Source organism: Palaemon carinicauda, chromosome 45, assembly GCF_036898095.1.
Source record: "Palaemon carinicauda isolate YSFRI2023 chromosome 45, ASM3689809v2, whole genome shotgun sequence".
NCBI lineage: Eukaryota > Metazoa > Arthropoda > Malacostraca > Decapoda > Palaemonidae > Palaemon > Palaemon carinicauda.
In genome coordinates, this window is record NC_090769.1 from 13,923,995 (window position 1) to 13,947,178 (window position 23,184).

At 35.4% G+C, this 23,184-nt stretch overlaps 1 protein-coding gene across 2 annotated transcripts in view; it reads right to left on the minus strand.

The window, feature by feature from the left end:
- Positions 1–23,184, minus strand: part of Wdr81 (WD repeat domain 81) — a 123,808-nt gene that overhangs the window by 23,637 nt on the left and 76,987 nt on the right. The window contains exons 18-23 of one of the 2 annotated variants that reach the window (XM_068367309.1): positions 19,987–20,234; positions 18,309–18,411; positions 12,273–12,444; positions 10,513–10,625; positions 6,241–6,350; positions 1,467–1,674 (exon numbers count right to left, since the gene is read on the minus strand). In XM_068367309.1, coding sequence (XP_068223410.1) covers positions 1,467–1,674; positions 6,241–6,350; positions 10,513–10,625; positions 12,273–12,444; positions 18,309–18,411; positions 19,987–20,234 — 954 coding nt within the window. Of the gene's footprint in view, positions 1–1,466; positions 1,675–6,240; positions 6,351–10,512; positions 10,635–12,272; positions 12,445–18,308; positions 18,412–19,986; positions 20,235–23,184 lie in introns of both variants that reach the window. The other variant, XM_068367308.1, reaches the window with a different exon arrangement.

Consider the following 23,184-nt stretch of genomic DNA (forward strand, 5'->3'; position numbering starts at 1 on the left):
AGCTGGTTTTGGTTCTGTTGTTTAAACCATACTGTAGACATTACTAATGATACTTTTATTATTCTCTTCTACTTTTTCAAGTTATTGAACATGAAGTTGGGATAAAGAGCCATAAACTGAACTTGCTTGATACAAGAGATACATGATAAAATAACTTTAATGGGTGAAAATTTTGGTATATATGGTGTATATATTCTGTAATTTACTAGATAATTTTTTTTTTCGCCCAAAAATTACTTAACAAAAAATTATCAAGCTATGAAAATTATAAAATCTTTCTGCCCTTAGAAAACTACTGTATAGTATAAAGAGGAGTCTGCAATATAGATTTACATTCTATATATTTATAAATTCACGATGTACTGAGAGAGCAATATGTGAGCCGCGATATAGAGAGGAATTATTATACTGTATATGCCAGTAACTGTGATACATATTAGGTTATGTTAGCCAAAAATTATATGGCAAGGGATCAAAATAATTAGAATGCAAGGGGGTGAAAAAAATCATAAAAATGGGAGAAGTGATAAGCTACTAAAATCTATAAACCTTAGTGCTGTCAAGAAAGCTGAGAGGGAATGGCTTCATAAATTGTATGAAGCTGTTCGCATACACAAACAATACACATTTGCATATACATAACAAAGAAAGAAATCTTGAACAATAATTAAACCTGTATTATGTTAACGCTATTTGTAAGAATTGTGAATCACAACTTGATTCTTCTTATTTAACAATATACAAAGACTTTTAACTTCCAAGAGCTGAGTATGAAAGTAGCGCAAGTAGCACTTTCTCCAGTATTAGTATTGGTTCTCACTGATGACTTGTTATTGGTTACCAGATGACATTTGGCACTGGAGGTGCTGTAATGGGTTCAATGGTAATTGAAACCATAGGTATCCCTTATACACATCGAGTCTGTGCTTTACACACTGAAACACGGGCCATAGAGCAGGGTTAGACATTATTTCTTTGGTATTATTATGTATTGGATTCCCTGTTCTAACCTTTACAGGAAATTCCTTTAGACACTAGAGCACATTAACCCCAAAAATAAATTTACCTATGAAGACTGAGCGAAACACTTCAAAAAATAAAAACTTGAAGTTGTCTTTGCACAAAGTGATCACCTATTCTAATGACTTTAAAACAGAATGAAATACTTTACTGAAGGCTTTGATTTGATGAAAGTTACTGATACTTTTATATATTCTACTTCATAATGTATCTTGGATTACAGTTCATTTACAGAAGAGGTTTTTATTTAAATAAAAATAATTAATTATTTAAAATACAATGGAAAATATGATTCACATTTAGAACAACGTCTAAAATTTTGAAGCTATTATTTTCAACAAATTATACATCTAGACTATTCTAATGCATGAATATGGTAACTGGTATGATTTTAATTAGCTACAAAATTTACTTAATAAGGAAAGCCTAATGAAAAAGTACCTTACCTGACTACGAAGTGACCATAGTTTTACAGTTTTATCTTTACTGCAAGATATGAAAGAATTTTCATTATCAAGGATATGTATACTTTTTACGCTATTACTATGTCCTATAAACGTTTGCAGTTTGATCTGTTTGAAGTTGAATCTTGCATCTTGTTCACTTCTGCCAATCTCATGTTCCCAGTATGCTAACCAATTTCCACGTAGATGCCTGGAAATAGGTATAAAATAAACAATTTGGAACTTGACATCTATTTCATATTATAAGTATAAAAATTACATTATGAATTGCTATTTATGCAGTTTTTAAATCCATTATAACATATAAGATCTTAACTGATTTCAAGTTTCATTTATATCTAAAAGTATGCTTATCAACACAAAAAAATATACAGTAACCTACTGTATATTTCCACGTAAAGGGCAAAATTTTAAGACCAGTTTTGGATGAAAAAAGTCAGGGTTCACTCATTACATGACAGATAATTTTAGAATTGTATAAATATTTATTTTCTCCACCCCTGTTGAGATGTTGTTAGCATATTCTAATTGCATATTGTTCATTAATAGGCTAGTAGTTTGGAAGGATTGACTTAAAATCATATAATATACTAATTTTAATTATGGTATATAGTTTTATGTTTAAGTAAAATAAGAAGAATATTTACGGGTAATCTTATCTTTATTTAGTTATGGTACTGTAATCGGGCTCTGTTGTGTAACTTGTAGGAAGGCTAGCCTAATTGTCTGAAACCTAGAATTTTCCATATTTATAATTAATTTTTCTACTTACATAGTAGTTTGGAAGGATAGACTTAGCAGCATGTAATATGCCCAATATAAATCATACACTGTAGTTGTGTGCTTAAGTAAAAAAAAAAAAAATAAGAATTAATTTTTCCTTTATTACAATATTTCTGTCGACAAATATTTATTTTGGACAACTAGAATTGTTTACATTACAGTATTTGACAAGGGATGGCGGTAGATGGTGGTTGTCCGAAATCTCAAAATTTGCAGGTTACCAGTACCTATACTATGGTATACAGGAAAACAATGATGCAAACAAGTTTAAACAAAGGAAAAAAAACTTTATTTAATAAGATTGAAACTAAGACCATTAAAATCAACACTCATTTGCAATATTAAATGAGGCTAAAAAATCATTCAGGACAGCATGGTTATGGGGATCATCTTTGTTGCTTTCGTTTGCATTACTAGCACTGCAATCCTTGAATAGTCTAAATTGTTTGAAAGGCTTTTGCTGTATACTTAGAAATCCCAAATAAATTAAAAAAAAGACTATTCTAAATCATGCTTTTGCTAAACATGCCACCTAAAATTGAAACCATTACGTTTTTTTACATTCCATTGCCGATCATAACGAACAAACGAACAAATTTACACATCTGTGTATTGGTTAGCTTTTGTAGCAACAGATCTTAACAAGCAATGGTTATGTAATAATAATATTATTGTTAATGTTTTTTTACTGACTTATCCTTAGAATTCAAAATAAATGAAATAAGAGCTATTTGTTTGTTTCATTACTGATCAAAACGAATGCATTCACACATGCAAGTGATAACTAATGATACTAAGAGCTTTTAGTAAAGATGTTATTATAAATAAAGATTATAACATGAGCAGTAAAATATTTATAAGAAAAGTGTAGTAACATTAGGCTGTCCTTGAAATTGTTGTTTGCCCATTGCATGGAGTATATGATAAAAATTTTGATGTTCACCCTTTACATGGGGTTGTCCTTTATGCGAGAATATACAGTATGTAAAGACTGATCACAGACATCTAGTATTAACGTAGAAGATGCAGTAGTCCTACCCATTTCCATCCCTAAATTCAACAGACGTATCTATAATATATATACCCTGTAAGTTATTAATCCGATATGTTACCCTTGCAAAGATAATAGGTCTCCAGCTTCTCCAAATAAGCACATCTACAATCACCACTAAACCAGGGTTTGTCTTTCACTCGGTACTTTAGGGATACACATATAGATTATGTTTACCAGATTCCCATTCAAAAGAACAAGTTCAATGCTATTGTACAATTGTGACCAATTCAAGTTCAAAAGATCACTCAAAATGCCATCAAAGTCTGCTTGAGATTTTACATAAATCTTACATGAGTATGACACATCAGGGAGAGACTCCTCAGTCTTCATTATGAATGGAATTATAACACCAGGGGAGTCAGTATATACTAGGGTTCCAAGCAGTTACCTGACCTATGAGTAACTTCACTTATGATTTGCTTCAGAGGTAATGTCCAAAGCTCTTGAGCCATGGTGATCAGTAGGAGAAACAGAATTTAACCACGCCCTATGGTGATCATTGAAATAACTACTACCTATACTACATAAATCAAGCTAATAAATTGGTACCTTATCACTCATCATCTCATTGAAAAAGCAAATATGTATCCGATTCCTAAAACAAGTTTAACTTTCTACATGTTTAATAATACATGATCTAAAATATGCTGGCCATTAGACCAAGAAATTTTTATAAGGGAATAGGGCACTGTCAATGAAGCTGTTCAAGTTGTCCTGACCATCATTCTTTCCCAAGCAATTTCCTTTCTACCATGGCATCTATAAAGTACATTTACTAGATATTAACCTTTTCATTTATAGTCTCCTCAACTGGGTTGTGTAGTCATGTATTCAAGAGGTTATGGAGGTTTGATATATTATATTTTTTAATACTGTATTTACATTGCTTTGCTTTCCCAAAATCCTTCAGAATGCAATATAGGACAGTAGCGAGTGTCTTCAATGATTTCTTTATTATTGATTGCAGAGGGGGAAGTATATTATTCTGAATGCTGGATTTATTAATTTACTTACTATTATATTGGAAGTATCACTTATTTATCTATCAGTATGCATTATTTTACCTTTGATTGGTGTGGTAAATAATAGAATTTATAGTTATATTTGTACATTTTGCTTGTAGTATGATAGGTTAATTATCAAGGAGTGTTCATAAGTTTCTTTTTATCTATTTTACTGCCAGCTGCACCTCTCCCTTTAATATGCTTTTACCTCTGCTTCTCAATGGGGGCAGTTTCTTTTCCCTTAAGTGATTAGAATGCTGAGTCAAGATTACTGAACATGTCTAAAGATTGGATTACATTATAGATTATTTCTATTATTGTTCTTACTAGCCAAACTACAACTCTAGTCGAAAAGTAGGATGCTATAAGCCCAAGGCTCCAACAGGGAAAATAGAATAGTAAGGAAAGGAAATAAGGAAACTGACAGAACAGCGCAACTAAGTGTACCCTTAAGCAAGCGAACTATAACCCAAGACTGGAAGACCATGGTACACAGGTTATAGGACTACCCTAGACGAGGAACAATGATTTGATTTTGGAATACCCCTCTCCTAGAAGAGCTTCTTAAAGCTAAAGAGTCTCTTTACCACTACCAAGTGATAAGTAGCCACTGGGTAATTACAGTGCAGTAGTTAACCCTTAAAGGTTTAAAGGCTGCTCATGAATGGCCGAGGCAAGGGACAGTGATATTGCCCTATCGAGCAGGACAATGCCCTAGAGACTGACCATATACTGTATACATATGATCAGTGCCAAGCCCCCTCTCCACCACAGCTAGGATCAAGGAGGGCCAGGCAATGACTGCTGATGACTCAGCAGATAGACCCATAGGCTCCCCCAAACCCCCATCCATTGCTCAAAAGGATGGTACGGTTGCAGCGACCAAATAAACTAATGAGTTTAAGCGGGACTCGAACCCCAGTCTGGCGTTTACCAGTCAGGGATGTTACCACATCGGCCACCTCAACCCTTAAGTGAAGAAAATTTTTCCAATTATGTTAGTGTTTCCATGTGAATGAGAAAAGAGGAGAATGTATAAATAATAGGCCAGACTACTCAGTGAATGTGTAGACAAAGAAAAAATTAGCAAGTATTAATAATAATAATTGGTTCTGCATAAAATTCTGCATGAAGAGAATGCAGAGAAGATTTTAACCGAGGAGGAAGAGGGACAGACTGACAAATCTCAAGCTTCAAGTGAAATTATGATGTTAAGAATGTGGGGAAACCCTTCAAAATTTTTTTGAACTAATCACCTACATAAGGCATCAGGAGAGAAAACTGACAATGCAATGCCTCATTTCCATGACATTCTAAAGAAAGGGAAAAGCAGTTGTCTCTAGATAGGTTCCTTGTCGAAAGTGAACATAAGATTGTGAAAGTAGACAATCAAGTGCTCAGAAAGCGTAAATTAAGTGAATCAGATAGTGTTAGTGAACTCCAGATAAAGTTCTCTTGGAGGGACCTTCTCTCTCCAAGTACTGTAGTAAGCTGCTCCTCCTCCTTTGTCAATATTTTTATTTTCATTGTGAATTATTCATTTCTGATGGTAGGGGGTTGTAATTTTCTCATTAGATTACATTAGAAATTTTTAAAAATTAGATTATAAGTGTACTGTATCTATGAATGTGTGAAATGCTTGAGTGAGTTTCCTTTATTTCTTATGGGAAAAACTATTTTATTTCATGAACTCACTCCCAGAATGAATTAAACTCATAACCGAGGTACTGTATTACTCTACAGAATTATCTTTTTATCTTCCTTTTTTTATGGTACACTTACAAATTAGAATAAACTCAAATGAAAACTTTAACCCTTCTGTGTTTGGGAAGTTTTTACACACAACATAAATACTGTAATGGGCTTAAAAAGACAGGTGAAAATTTCAAATACTCAAACTAACAGACTACATTACCTCTGAGTATCTTCCATTCTACACCCGGTGTATTTTGATATATCGATGGTGGTTGCAAATCCTATTGATGGTGGAAGTTCCATTTGCGAGTTAATTCCATCAGATGAATCCTGTGAAAGGCATGATCATCAATGCTTTGTATCTTACGAAGAAGCATTATATTACATTGACAGTGAAGAATCTAATGATGATTTAGCCAAACCATTAGCGTATGTCATATTTTTTTACTTATATGGTAGGCTAAGTACCGTACATATCATATCAATTTAAAAGTAACAAACATTTTGTGAGCCTCAGAGTTGAGGGAATTTAGCTGAGCAAGCTTTTTCCTCACAACTGCAACCTCACTACTAGTTAAATAATATATATAAAAGTAGATTCTCTCAATAGGAGGCAGTTAGGTGGTTAAAAACATGTAAATTACGGTATATGCAATTTCCCTTACTAAGAAATTAAGTAAAAAGAATTAACATAAGCATATAAAGGAGCAAGATTAAAAAATACTTAAGCTAATCACAAAATACGTAAGAGTATAGTTCACAATAATAACATAAACAGCACAAAATTTAGTAACATACTGCAAAATAGTTAGTGTACCTGATCATCACAGTAAATACCTAGAACAAACAGCAATACAATAAAACACAAATAATGTTTCTGTGACAAGTGGCTATCATATGGGATCCATGAGAGAGAGACACAGTATTAAAGAACTCCTCTGCTCCCCCTCACTAATCTATCAGATATAACATCCCCTCCTGGATTTCATTAGTCATACACAGTAAAAAAATAATAAAATTTGTTATTTCTATAATCCTCTGATGTTTATATTGTTTATCTCTCGAAGCTTGGTTATGTCAACATTTACCTCTAAAACTAAACTACTTCCCATTTTCTTTCCAATAGACTTAGGCTTCTAGTAATCAGGTGGCAAGTGGCAATAACAATGCTTAGGGCAAACCATGCCATCTCTATCTTTCAGTTTCTACATTTTCTCAGCTTGACTGGCAAGCCCCTTAATTCATATTACAGTATTCTGTTATTTAGGTATTCAGTGCGTTTAGAGATGTCTTCTGGCTTTGTTAGTAACTACTAGGTAGATTGTTCGATAGAATTGTTTCAAGGGGATTATGATCTGCTTTCTTTCTCTTATGCCAGGGGCAGTACGGGATAGTTATTTAAACAATTGTTGTGAGGAGTAAGAGTGCCTCAATATTCTTCTTATGGGAAAGTATGTGTCTATGGTTGCCGACCAAATTATATACTCAAAGTGTAAAAGTTAACTTGATTTTAGTTCTGACTAAGCTAGTTCATTACAAAGGGAATGATGATGATAATGCGACTCCAGATATAAACTTCACTCCTGTCCCTAACAAGTGTAGCTTTGATAGTGATGAACTTCAAAAGTTCTTAACTTCTGTAGCTTCTTTTGTAAAATCTAAGAGGGCCAGTAAGTCTTTAGTTGACTATAGTATTCATGAACTAACCTCACCTGTTTTGAAAACTAACATAACCACTCGAGTTGTCTAAAAGTTCTAGTGCACCATTCAGTAAGGGTTATGATAAGATGGTGCATAGCACATCCCATATTTGAGATCCTCCCATAGAGTCTTGAATTCTTAATAACTTTAAACCCTTCTACTGAAAAACCCACACCTTTCTCCAATCCTAGCCACTCTTTTAGATCACTTGATTGAAGACAAAAGACTGAGTTGGAAGCCTGGATCCTAATCTTATTGACGTAGAAACAGTAGATCAATACTCAATTCTGTAATCAAGCATTTAAGATTAGATTTATCCATTTCAGGTATTATAGCAGTTGTGTTTTGGTCATATAAATATCAAAAGACCTCCATTATCCTGGTCTACTTTTTAATTTAGACTTAAAAATATGATAATTGAAAGGTTTGTGGTTTGAGCATTTGGAAAATCTTTTGATTAGAAATTTCACAGCTAAAACACTTTTCTGTTGACATTGGCATCAGCTAAATGCGTAAGTGAACTGAGTACAGTACTATCTTTTAATGTAGATTTTGAGGACTATAAAATTATCTTATCTCTTTTACATACTTTCAGAGCTAAGAATTATTTTATGACTAAAGGTTTTTCACAATTCTTTCACATACCCCCTTTGGAAAAGGAGGTTAGCAATACATTGGAAATCATATTTCTATGTTTGTTAAGAGCTGTTAAGTATCATTTGAATATGACTTAAGGTCATCAGAGGTATCATTACTCATTTGCTTTTGGGATTAGAATTCCAAATTACTCACTATGCATAGAGGCAATGTCTTTTCTTGTTAAAAGTTGACTAAGAAAGCTTAAAGTCTCATGAAAGATCTGAAAGTTAGGGTTCATGATATCAGAAGTGCAGCTACATCTCTTAATATTTACAGAAATCTTTCTTTGGAAAGGATTTTAGTAGTAGCTCAAGGCATACCAAGTCAGTATTCGCTCAACATTATCTTCAAGAATTGTGGTTTGCTTACCAAAACTGCTAGGCTTTACATGCTACAGTGGCTGCTGGTGATGTGATCTAATATAATTTTTGGGATTAACTAATTTTTCAAAAATTCTAAGTTTTAGTTATACAGTATTGTGTTTGGGTTTATATAAATAAGTGATTAAGTGTTATGGTACAATTAAGGAAAAAAAATCTAAAGTTTTTGAGTTTTAAACATAAATTTGAAAAGGTTTGTTATCAAGAACTAAATGACAGGCGAGTCAAACGTATTAATTATTTGCAGTATTTGAAAACTATAAATGATCTACCTCTTTTCACACTGATGACCCACTTCCATCGGTGCGGGGGAGTCTGCAATATGACTATCAGGGAAGGTTCATATAAATAAGTGTAATTTTAACAACAAAATCTTTGTCTATACTCACCTGATGTTCATATACACACCCATCTTCTTCTCTACTGATGTAAAGAGGATAGGAAATAGTTTTGACTTAGAGACTGAAAGAAAAGACAAAGAATTGTTGCTTCCCTGCTATTACCATTAGCTACTAGAATGTCTCATTTCTATACAAGAGGTGCAAGTCTATTGAAAGGAAAGAAAACATGAAATTTTCTAGTTTTAAGGGTAAATGCTCATATAATCGCTTGTGCATCACCTGACGAATCATGGCGAATGGTGGAAAGGCATACAGGTCCAGATTCGACCAGTCTTGTAACATGGCATCTACCTTCCATGCTAGGGCATCTGAAACTGGTGAAAAAACACACCTGTTTCTGTCTGCTCAGTGACGTTGCAAATGTGTTTTCGTTGGATTGAACTATGCATTCCAAATTTCTAGACACACTGATGGATGTAGAGACCATTCATTTGGAAGAACCTTTTTTTTTTGCTTAACCGATCTGCTAAATGGTCAGTTTTCACAGAATAGATCAAGAAAGAAGGATTATTCTTAGCAAATTTGTCCAAGTCATGAGAACCTTTGCTATCAAGTACAGAGAAAGTAATCTTGTCCCTCTTGATTCTGGATGTAGACCAATGCTGATGTATTATCTGAAAGCACCATCCAAGTTTTTCCTACTACCCTGTAATCCTAATCCTGAAATGCTTTGAATAGTGCTAGAAGTTCTAGGTAACTGATATAAAGAAATTCCAGGCAATCAATATGTAGTAGTTCCAGACAACTGGTATGAAGAGTTATTCCAGCAGTGTCCATTTCCCTGACAGATGTACAAGATCTAGAGTTACTGTATTCTCCATCCTTCTTGTGAAGTATCTGTGAGTAGGGAGTGATTGCCCCACCAACTTAGCAGTTGAAGTTGGTTCTTCATTACTGGAATAGATTGTTTCCAGATTAATTTTGGTCCCTAAAAGTCTCCTCCACATCAGAACTGACATAGACCTCAGCCTTTTGTTTTAAAACTTTTTCAACAATAGAAACCTCTTTCAAGCAGAAAAAAACTAAAAAAAGAGGAACTACCAGTTATCACTCCCAAATACTGTATTATATCTTTTTAGTTGGAACCAGGCGACTTTTTCATTCCCAAAACAAATATTCTTAATCACAGACTGTGATAAAGGTAGTGCTAATGAAACATTCTTATATCACTAAAGTTATATTTTCTGGAATCTAAAACCATTTAAATATTTTTTCCAAATCCCAATCTAACTAAAACCAAAGGCAGCCATACTAGAAATTTATGCACTAAATAATAGAAATTGGCTTGCTTCTAGATGGCAATATCATAAAATAAAAATAAAATTTTTGGGAAAGACAAAATAGGCAATAGATTGTAAACATATACTTTACCTTAATATCTATCCTGTTTCCAGTCATTGCCACATTGGGGCCTTTTGTACTTGAGCGCCTTCCACCAGTGTCATCAGCAGTATTAGATGAGTTGCTCATTGCAAGGCCATCATCTGTCAGCACTGTCAAAATGTCTCATCATACTTCACACAAAATTAATCTATTGAACTATTACTCACTCTATAGCATTATAATTCTGCATTATTACTATATGACCCAATCACCATTTTAGAGTTAAAGATATACAAAGATTTTAAACGTTTAGAAAAAATTTAAGCCAAATAGAATACTAAAATTTCTATTATAATCTATACAAAATTAGATATTACTCAATCCATTAGCAAATTCACATATTCCTGATCATTTTTGACTAATAATACATTGATGAAAGCCTAAGAAGCACTTTGCTAATGTTATTCTTACGGTCATGTTCAATCAGGCAATGGCTTGATGATAATACAAATCTCCTAAAGAAGTACTTCGCTGATGCCAAAATGAAAGTTACCTCACCCCTCACATTTTAAGTTACATTAATTCTCCAACCTCATCTTTCTTGGCATTTTACACAAAATTTTCATTTGGAATGACATCAGTCAATAATTATCATTTCACAATCTATATTATTTTTTTCTATAAGCCCTTCAAGTTCGACTGGTATTATTTCCTATATTTTACTCCAGTTGATTGTGACTGTATTATTATTACATTTGGTAGGCTTGTCATTCTTTTTAACAGTTCTTCAAAGTAAGACCTTTCATTCCCTTTAATTTTAATAGCCTTAAGTTATTCTCCATATAAAGAATAAAGTACAGTATTATACTCTACTGTCTTCACTGCCCAAATTAGCATTGTTTCTGCTATAGATAATCTTTATTTATTTTAGTTCCTTGGCTCTCCCCAAGAAAATGTCTAAAAGTTTTATCCATGTTGTCTTATTCCTCTTTTATCTAAGCATGTAATCTGCTACAAACCCATTGCCTTATTAGCCTGCTTGTACATTTTTGCTAATCCTTTGACACTCCAATTCCAAAAGAAAGAACAAATAGAAAACCATTCTGGTACGATGGAGTATCCCCTTCAGTCTTGACATGCATTCATTAGTTCACTCATTCCCTTTTGATGTGCCTTTTAGCTCAGCAACAGATAACAGTTCTCTCAATCATTTTCAGTTAGCAATGTCATTTTATTATTTTATTTTCATACTGTACTTCATTCTACAGTACTAACATAATTTCTTTAAAAGTGCTTTAGCCCACTTGTAATAAACAAGATTAAGCTTATGGTTTATTTGTTTCAAATGATTACCTTAAGCAAATTTTCACTGGCTTACATTACTAGCCACAATAGGTGTTTTTTCCAGTGGTAGCAGTTAGCTTTGTAAGTACTACCCTATTCAAGTATTTCTGGGATTTCTTAAATGAGTATTTTATTTTTTTCTTTTTAATCACTAACCCTAACTTTCTGCAGGGGAATAATTCAAGTACTGTACTCTTTTTCTTTTTCTTCCCAGCTCCTCTGCAATTTAGTCTTTTATAGTCAATTCATCTTACTGGTTATCTCAAGTCTTTGACTACATATTAGAAATTGAAGACTGCCCGCTGAGACTTTTGAATAATACTAAAAAATCCAAGAATTTTTCAAAATCCATACAGTACAATACATTAATTAATTTTTTTTTGTAACATTTTTATTGTAATCAATTATGTGCCAATCCTTTTACAAACTTCTCAAATTCTATTTTCAACAGAAAAAACACATACCTGCTGCGTGATCGGCTTGATTGTTCTCATCATGTTGAAGACATAGGGATCTCAATAAATCATGGTTGGGAAGAGTTGCCTCCATGTAAGAAGCTCCAAGAAATCTACACAAAGGGACGTACGACATGTATGCTAATTCTGGTGTAAATACCTGTTTCAGTTCTTCAATTGCCTGAAAAGTTTAACCATGATGATAAAATACTCATTGTACATTTACAAAACTACTTAAAATGAAGAAAGATACTTTGTGCATATTCCTCAAACAAGAGTTATCTACTCATATATAATACTCTACTATTGTTTTTTTATACAAGACATTTGTATCACAAAAGTATCATAAAGAAATAAGATAAGAATGAGATATACTGTACGTATATTACATAGTAAAAGTAATCAGGTGCAAAGATATTAGATGTGTACAAAATTATGATCACAATACTTAGAACAGGTGTAAGTATAGAAATTTTGCATCTCTACATTCAACAATCAGTACAGTATTACGGTTGAACTGAAGTACAGTACAGTGTAAGACAATGAAAAATTAACTAAGAAATTTAACAATAGGACGCAGTTGAAATTGACAATTTTCAGAGGAATAATTCATGTGTAATTTGAAAGAGTAATCTCTATGGGTTGGTATTTTGCCTTTACAAGATTGTTATATTCTAAGAAATATCCAGTAATATCTAAACAGATTTTACTTAAATCAGTTCTGATTTTTTTCCTTTTTTTTTTCAAAAGAAATTCTCTGCTGACTACTAAACAGATGCATACTATTGCCAATTTTCAGTGCAATGTATTTCAGGATTCTAGAAAAAAATATCAAGTAGAACAGCTTATTCATAATAATAAAAGTGCTCATTTAAAGATGAAAATTTAGTCTGACTCGACTTCTCACTCACTGGGTGAGTTTCATTTTAAAGAACAGGTTGTGTAACCTGAAAGTAAGTTTGAGATTACTTGAGATTTCAGTACCATACTAAATGTTTTTAATGATTTCTATACTCGCATGATTTTCCTATTGCTTCCCTCTGAAAGCTTAGTTATATCAATGTTTACCCTCAAGACTAAAGAATTTCCTGTTTTCTTTCCATCAAATGGACTTAAGACTCTAGTAAAGGAATAAGACAATCTAACATTTAAATCAAATAAACCAATGGCTTGGCCCAGCCATGATAGCTTTTGCTTCAGTCTCAAGATTCACTTTTGAGTTAAACGGTAGACCCCGTCCTCCAGATCATTTAGGTTTTTAGTATTTCAAGAGATGTCTTTTCCTGCATTTGCTTGTAATTACTGCATCGATTGTTCAAAGGAACTGTTTCTGGGCAATCATAATCCGCACTCATTTTGTGTAACATTTTGGAAACAGAATTGTGATTGCAGCCTTATTGTTCCTATCGTGGAAATGTATATGTTTCTGCGGTTGCTGACCATATCAAAAGATCAAAGCATAAATGGAAACTTGCCTTTTCATTGGAGGGAAATCATAAGAAGAATAGGCTAGTTGACTAGGGGGATGACGCCAATAATCAAACAACCGTACAGTATTGAACTTCATAACAGCACTTAGCGAGTCTAGTTTTCTTGGTAATGAGCTTCAAAAGCTCTTAACTTCTTTAGCATCTCCTGTAAAGGCTATGATTTTTAGTGAGTCTATGGTTAAAGGCAGTAATTCTGAAATAGCCAGTCCTAATTCAAACCCTAACCTAACTGCTCAAGTTGTGTCTAGCAGTTCTAGTACTCCATTCAGTAAGAGTTTTGATAGTGCAGAGTACATCACAGAATCGAGATCCTCTCTTAAAACCTCGAGTTCTTTATTTACTTTGGATCTTTCTACTACGAAACCTTCACTTGCCCGCAATCCTAGCCACTCTTTTAGACATCTAGATTTGGGAGCCAAAGACTGAGTAGGTAGCCTGGATCCTAATATTCTGCAACTCACTGAGTATTTCATATGTGCATGGAATGGCCTGTCGTAAGACTCCCTTACAAATGAATGTATCTATTCTAAATAAATCTGTTAAAAGTTTCAACAAAAGATGATTAGTTGCATCATGTTTCAGATGGCAGTGCATATCATTCACTTACAAATTTGGCCACTAGCTCATCACAGGTTAACTCTAGCAGTGCAAATGTATGCGCTAGTAACTCTATTGCCGAAATGAGTCCCTTGAATGCTAAGTGCATAGCAGTTTACATACAAAATAAAATGTAAACAAACGGGGAGACCAGTAAGTAATGTCTCTGATACTCCTATCAGAACAAGAAGATGAGGTTAAAGAACACACAGGAAGTGCCCTACTCTGATGAGGGATTTTAGGGATAACTGTCGATAAAACTGAGCTTTCAGAGAAGCAATACAATTATCTTGAGAACAGAAATAAAGAATGTTGTTATCGAAATTTCATTTTTTCTGTTGTGTATACGGATGGTGGTAAATAGGGGAAAGGCTGCAGTGCATTAAGTTCTCAACTTCCTGAAAGGTACTTGTTAATGTCTCTATTTAGTTGTTTAGTATTTATCTAAAACTCAGTACAGTAGCATTTACTGTACATATTTTACCATAATTTCATGTTATGATTCATCAATATCAACGTCTCTTTTTCCTTTTACTAGACAATACTTTTGAGGTCAGTTTTTACGAGCTTAGTTACAATTCAAAGTTGGAGATCTACTGTACTTGCATCACACTTCTTTTATGCTGTATTCTATATCATAAAACATATTTCCACATAAAATGTTTGAATTTGCTATCATTAGAATGAGCCATTAAAGTGATAGTGTTAAACATTACGCTTTATGTAACTATTTACAAATAAAAGTACTATTAAAAAAACTTCAAAATACTACAAATCTAAAAAACAATTTGTATTTTTCCAAGCTATACAAACCTGAGTCATTATAATGGAGTAACCTCTTGGTGCACTTTTGTTTCAACCATATAAGAGAAAAGCTGGTGGGCATGGCTTCCACCCGAGCACTAGCTGGAGTCACGTCGTCATTTTGTCTTTTGGTCGGAACTTGTGGGGTGGGAGAAGCGGGCAATATAAACAAAATGACTCCGGTTTGTATAGCTACAAAAATTACAAACTATTTTTCAAAATTTGTAGTTTGTTCCAATGCAATTACAAACCCTCATCATTTTCATGGGAAGTTTTCCTTAGGTAGAAGGTAGTCCCAAACAAAGGGTGTCAGTTTAACCCTGGCCCAAAAAGGTCATGCCCAGCTGTGGTAAGTGACATGGAAATGAGTGACAATATCCCTTCCTGACAATGAAAGCAATATGTTTTGAAACAGGCAATCATATGTATTATAAATCGTAGCTAAATTTTACAATGCACAATTCAGTGGTGTGCTCACCTGCTTGAATGTCTATCAGTGCTGATACTCCCACAGACACTTGAGTTGAGATAGTGTCAAAGGCCACTTACATTTGGCTCCCACTTCAGTTATTAATAAGTAACTGATGAGCTGACACTGGGTTACCTGTACTGCAGAAGAATAGTTTCTATACCAACTGTTGGGGAGTTACATGCAGTTCCCACATCAGGTATTAATATGTATTTGATGAGTGGACACTAAGATAAATGTGCTGGAGAACCATAGTTTCTACACCAACTATTGGGCAACCAATACAGGGCCTAGAGAGCAGGTGACTAGTGTCTTGTAGACACGATTTTTCAAATAGCTAGCAGGGAAGGTAGTCTTCCTCTTCCTAGTTTCTGCTTCAAGTACCTAAATACTGGAAGGTTATTGTGGAAAGCAATGTTTGCATGCAAGACCACAGATATCATGAGCCCTGGGAAAGGTTCCGGTAGACTCTTCTCCAAAAAGTTTGTTGACCTCATAATGAGCTCTAGAAGTCAGAGAAATTGTATTTTTGTTTACTCTCTTCTCTCATCTGGAATTGACAAATAGGTTGAAGACACTGGGACGACAAAGTATAGTCTTTATCAAATAAGGACAGAGTGCCCTAATAGGGCATAGTAGTATATACTCCAAGTCATCAGTCACCTCCTCGAGTGATAAATTGGAGAGAGTCAAATTGGTTGTCACTAAAAGGTAAATTTTGGGCCGTGTGGGAAGCTATGGTTGTGGCAAGCCCATGAGTGTTGTGAGTCCTGGGAGGGACCCAGCCAGACACTTTGCCTGAGGGTTTGAAAGCTCTCATAATAGTCTTCCTGTCTGTGTCTACTGAGTAGTTATTGCATAATGCTAAGGTTGGGCCTTCAGTTAATACTTCTCCTAAAGATATAAGCTCTCATAATCACTACTTGTAACCAAAATGGGATTGTGTTCTTGGACACTCCCTTCTTTTTTCAACTTGTGCTAACAAACAAGAAAGGGAAGGACAGGCAGCACGGAGCAGTGCTCTTAATATAGAGCACTGCTCTTATAGGACAAAGTAACAAACAGTCCCGATCATCAGCTACCTCCTTTAATGTCGATATTGTAATGGAGTCAAATCTGGTATTGTATAATTAATATCAGAATTTTGGATCTTAGCAACAAATTCTGGTATGAAAATAAATGACAGCTCTTTCCACCCCTTGTAGTGTGAAACAAGATAAGATATGCCATGTAGCTTGCACGCTCTATTTGATGAGGCTAGATCTAAAAGGAAGCCTGTCTTTAGTATTAAGTGTCTTGTGGAAAACTATAGTTTCCGCAATACCACGTATATCATGTGCTTTGGGAGGGATCCCAGTAGATGTTTCTCCCGAAGATGAAGATGCTCTTAAAAGTGTCATGAATTGTGGTCTTTATTATACTGTATTAATGTAATGGTCTAACCTGTAAAAATGAAGATTCATTGTTATATTCTTATGGCTTTACCTGAAATCAAAAGTTTTCTGTACAACTAGTACTTGGATGTGTTGCAGAGAGTAGCATAATGTTGAACGAACATTTTACATAAGAATATGTAATGCTGTCTGTGTGTACAGCTGGTATGGCAACGAGGGGATGCACAGCAATGGCGGCGCGTGAAAGTGGCGTGCGTATATTGGGACGCATGGCACGTTCCTGTGAATTTTCTAGCGCACTCTTTTACGAAACCTTGTGGGAAAATATACATGGAGATTGTTTGTGGAACTGGAGACACAGCAATACTCTAGCACTATAGTAAAGTTGATAATACATACTGTACTGTAAACTGTTTTGTAAAAAAAAATCTTTCTTTTCTGCAAGACAACACTTCTCTCTTAGGAGAGGATAAAACTGTGAAACCATATGGGGTAACAGGAAGGGTTGGGGATTTTTTGGGTGAATAAGTTTTCACTAATTTCCTCTTACAGAAATTGTACCTGTAAGGAAAAGATCTATTACACAGCATTAAAATTTACATTGCGTACTCTTTGGCATACACTATTGTGTAGCATGTGGACAGGCAAAAATTTCTGGGTAGAGGAGAAGTCTCCCTGATCTCTTATATCTGAAATAAATAGCTGATCCCACAAGCTTAGCACACACGGTATTTGTATCTATGCGATGACATGGAATCGGAGACATTCAGATCACTGCTAGCAAAGAATTGTTTTGCTTCTTTTCTCTTTGAGGAGAAAAGCTATATGAAATAAAAATAAATGTATATCACATTCATTAAATTTAATATACATATATAAAGGCTGGAGGACAAATCCTTCCAGCCTTCTCCTTAGCTGCATATCTTTTCCACTGGGAGGATGACATTTTGTAAACCACACAAATGGATTTCCTTCATGCCTTTTCCCTTGCTTATACAAAAAAAGGGGGATCAAATTCTCATAACCACTGGTTTACCACTCATTTGAAAAAGTCACAATTTCAGAATAAAGTATACAGACATCTCATTGCTACAGCTACCAAAAGTGAAGGGATGGCGTGATGCTAGCATCGCCCCGTTCATTTGTGGGAGGAAGCATAGTGCAACCATACATTTTTGCCATGCCAAGCAGTTTTTCTTCTACTGTACTATATTTAGTCGGAAAAAAAGTGCGCCAAGAACTTACACCATTGAAATGACGAGGGTTTTCACTCGTAAAAGTAAAAATATACCTTTGCTTTGACTGAATCCACGCTTGATGGTGAGGCCTGAAGACTTGCAACAGAAGATCCATCTTCAGCACTACACCCAAGAACTTCTTCTGCTTCAAGTGACCTGCATGAAAAAAATACAGGTAGTCTTATTCCATTTAACTAATGAAGAAGGGATCCATAAAACAGGATAATCATTTGAGATTCAAATAACTTCTGAAATATCAAGATCTTATTGATAGTAGACATATCCATAGTTCCTTCATAATCAGCAAACAGTACAGAACTGTTAAACCATAGTAAAGTAACCACAGTACAGCATATTGGTTGCTTCACAAAATGTTAAACTTGTTTAAAATTTTGAAATGCTTGCATTGGATTTATAACAGCTGAAATATTGTATTTAAACTAATATAATTTCATGCAACGCATGTAACCATACAGAACCAAAGGCCTGCAAGATACCCATACACTTTTTTAGGTATACTGTACTTTGCCAGGCAAAGGGAAGTAAATGTATGTAAAGATTTTAATGAAGTATAAAATGAAATAGTCTTAATGAGGACCGTGTTAATTATCTACATATTCCATTCTTTCAACATTTTTTTTCTACAAATACTTCGAATACATTCGGTCTATAAGTTTCCTTTTCTGATCAATCTTCGTCAAAATCAAACTTGATAATCAACAAAGGAGAGTTGGCCCGACAATCCTTCCAACAAATTCGACACAAACCTCCTGATACACTCCTCATCTATTTCAACTCTATTGCAAAGACCTAGCTATCGTCATCAATTCATCCATTCTGTGACTATCCTATCCACTTTACCATTTTCTTTCAATCAATTTCCAAATTTACCAGTATAAAATAAATTAAGAATCCATAACTCTCACCATCTAAAATAACATTCATTGCTTCACTTTCCATGAATGCACTAAACTCACCCCACTACTTTGCTCATATTCACTTGAAGATTTATCCTCTTAGAATTATTTTGAACACTTTTAGTGTCTACGTATTGTTTCTCTGCTACCACAATTCTACACTTTATCATCTGAAAACATCTGTCACTCCCCATTCTATTCCCGATGCCTTTCAATTAATATAGGATGCGTCTACATCTGCACCACTACTAACAATTCTCTGCATATTCTCTCTACAATATAAGAATATTAAAGACACACAAACATAGAACACCATTGTATCCTCGTTAATTTTCTTGACAGATTTTTTTAGAAGGCTAGATGTAAAATGTTTACTGCACTTGGTGCTTCAGTTTTTTTAGACCTCTCTCTTTTAGTCTTCATCCTACAACTTGAATATTCAATTTGATTAATTAACTGCTTTTGAAAGATATTCTATACTCGACACAAGTAGAGAACAAACCAGATGTAAGGGGAACCCACCTCAGTTAACTGATGAATAGTCTGAGACTGAAGGCAGCAGCAGTGTTACAGTACCTATAAACTATTTCAATTATGTAGATCTTGTTCCAAACTTAGCACACACAATTTCCATTTTATTTGTTTACTGAAATCCTAAACAATTTTTGATATCCATGTCCCTAATTCTTACAAATATCTAGAGCCCACTATTTTGAAGAAAAAGATATTAACATACAGTAAATACCAACTGAATTGATGAATTAGTACATACTTTTGCTGAAAAACCTAATTGAGTTGATGAATTAGTACATACCTTGGAGAAGCCCCTGCTTGAGTTGATGAATTACTGTGACATTTATCAAATGCAGTCATAAATCTTGTGATGGTTGGCATAAGAATGCTTTTACTCATTTCTCTTCCAACTCGCAAGGCCATAATGAAGAGGCAGTCAATGACTCGACAAGCTAAAACTCCTCGTGCAGCTCCACCATGAGGAAAATTAACTTTCGTAGATGACAAGAGGCGTATAACTGGGTAAACAGCATTCCGTATCAGTGTTTCCTGAAAGAGAATATTTTAGGATATTATACATACATAAATTATGAATTAATTTTTTTTTTCAATACTAAAAGAGACCTTAGAGCAAACTTCTAAACTGTACAGTACATGAAAATCAACACAATTGAAGGTCGAGCTAAAAACAATTAAACATTACAACTGACACATTTTCCGCCAAAGTTAAGGCTCCAAGCCCTTCACAGATACAAAATTTCCTCAAATACAAATGCACTGTGTGTACTTCAATACTATCACGGTTTATTTTATTATAATGCACGTGCAGCAACCAACGCACATACAAATAAAGAAGTTGGCCTTATCTAGATTTTTGTCCAACACTGCAACCTCTATCGGACTCCACGTTAAAAAGCCGTTGAAGTAACAAGCTAATTTCAACTGTATTATAATTTTATTATTATATTATGCTATTTTCATTAGTAAAATAAATTTTTGAATATACTTACCCGGTGATCATATAAGCTGTCAGCTCTGCTGCCCGACAGTAAAACCTAAGGACAAAATACGCCAGCGATCGCTATACAGGTAGGGGGTGTACATCAACAGCGCCATCTGTCGAGCAGGTACTCAAGTACTCCAAGTAAACACAGAACCAATTTTCTCCTCGGTCAACTGGGTCTCTATTGGGGAGGAAGGGAGGGTCCTTTAATATATGATCACCGGGTAAGTATATTCAAAAATTTATTTTACTAATGAAAATAACATTTTTCAATATTAAACTTAGCCGGTGATCATATAAGCTGATTCACACCCAGGGGGGTGGGTAGAGACCAGCATTATATGTTTACATTTAAGAGCTAAGTATTTTGTATTTCATTTTAGCAGTTATTCAAAATAACAAACATAAAATCAATAAGTACCTGATAAGGAAGTCGACTTGAACAATTACTCTGCCTTTTTAAGTACGTCTTCCTTACTGAGCCTCGCGATCCTCATAGGATGCTGAGCGACTCCTAGGAGCTGAAGTATGAAGGGTTGCAACCCATACTAAAGGACCTCATCAAAACCTCTAATCTAGGCGCTTCTCAAGAAAAGAATTTGACCACCCGCCAAATCAACCAGGATGCGAAAGGCTTCTTAGCCTTCCGGACAACCCAAAAACAACAATAAAAAACATTTCAAGAGAAAGATTAAAAAGGTTATGGGATTAGGGGAATGTAGTGGTTGAGCCCTCACCCACTACTGCACTCGCTGCTACGAATGGTCCCAGGGTGTAGCAGTTCTCGTAAAGAGACTGGACATCTTTAAGATAAAATGACGCGAACACTGACTTGCTTCTCCAATAGGTTGCGTCCATTATACTCTGCAGAGATCTGTTTTGTCTGAAGGCTACTGAAGTTGCGACAGCTCTAACTTCATGTGTCCTTACCTTCAGCAAAGCATGGTCCTCCTCATTCAGATGGGAATGAGCTTCTCGAATCAAAAGTCTGATATAATAAGAAACTGCATTCTTCGACATAGGTAAAGAAGGTTTCTTAATAGCGCACCATAAAGCTTCTGACTGTCCTCGTAAAGGTTTAGTACGTCTCAAATAGTACTTAAGAGCTCTAACAGGGCATAAGACTCTTTCTCGTTCATTTCCAACCAAATTAGAAAGGCTTGGAATATCGAACGATTTAGGCCAAGGACGAGAAGGAAGTTCGTTTTTGGCTAAAAAACCAAGCTGTAAGGAACATGTAGCCGTTTCAGATGAAAATCCGATGTTCCTGCTGAAGGCGTGTATCTCACTGACTCTTTTAGCTGTTGCTAAGCAGACGAGGAAAAGAGTCTTCAAAGTGAGATCTTTAAAGGAGGCTGATTGTAGTGGCTCGAACCTTTCTGACATAAGGAATCTTAGTACCACGTCTAAATTTCAACCTGGTGTGGCCAAACGACGCTCCTTCGAGGTCTCAAAAGACTTAAGGAGGTCCTGTAGATCTTTGTTGTTGGAAAGATCTAAGCCTCTGTGACGGAAGACTGCTGCCAACATGCTTCTGTAACCCTTGATCGTGGGAGCTGAAAGAGATCTTTCCTTCCTTAGGTATAAAAGGAAGTCAGCTATCTGAGTTACAGAGGTACTGGTTGAGGATACTGATACCGACTTGCACCAGCTTCGGAAGACTTCCCACTTCGACTGGTAGACTTTAAGAGTGGATGTCCTCCTTGCTCTAGCAATCGCTCTGGCTGCCTCCTTCGAAAAGCCTCTAGCTCTCGAGTCTTTCGATAGTCTGAAGGCAGTCAGACGAAGAGCGTGGAGGTTTGGGTGTACCTTCTTTACGTGTGGCTGACGCAGAAGGTCCACTCTTAGAGGAAGTGTTCTGGGAACGTCCACTAGCCATTGCAGTACCTCGGTGAACCATTCTCTCGCGGGCCAGAGGGGAGCAACCAACGTCAACCTTGTCCCTTCGTGAGAGGCGAACTTCTGCAGTACTCTGTTGACGATCTTGAACGGGGGGAATGCATAAAGGTCTAGATGGGACCAATCCAGAAGAAAGGCATCTATATGGACTGCTGCTGGGTCCGGGATCGGCGAGCAATAAATTGGGAGCCTCTTGGTCATCGAGGTTGCAAATAGATCTATGGTAGGCTGGCCCCACAAGGCCCATAGTCTCTTGCATACATTCTTGTGAAGGGTCCATTCTGTTGGGATGATTTGACCCTTCCGGCTGAGGTGGTCTGCCATGACATTCATGTTGCCTTGAATGAACCTCGTTACTAGAGACAGGTTTAGATCTCTTGACCAGGTGAGGAGGTCCCTTGCAATCTCGTACAACGTCATCGAATGAGTCCCTCCTTGCTTGGAGATGTACGCCAAGGCTGTGGTGTTGTCGGAGTTCACCTCCACCACCTTGCCTAGAAGGAGGGACTTGAAGCTTCTCAAGGCCAGATGAACTGCCAGTAGCTCCTTGCAGTTGATATGTAACGTTCTTTGATCCGCGTTCCACGTGCCCGAGCA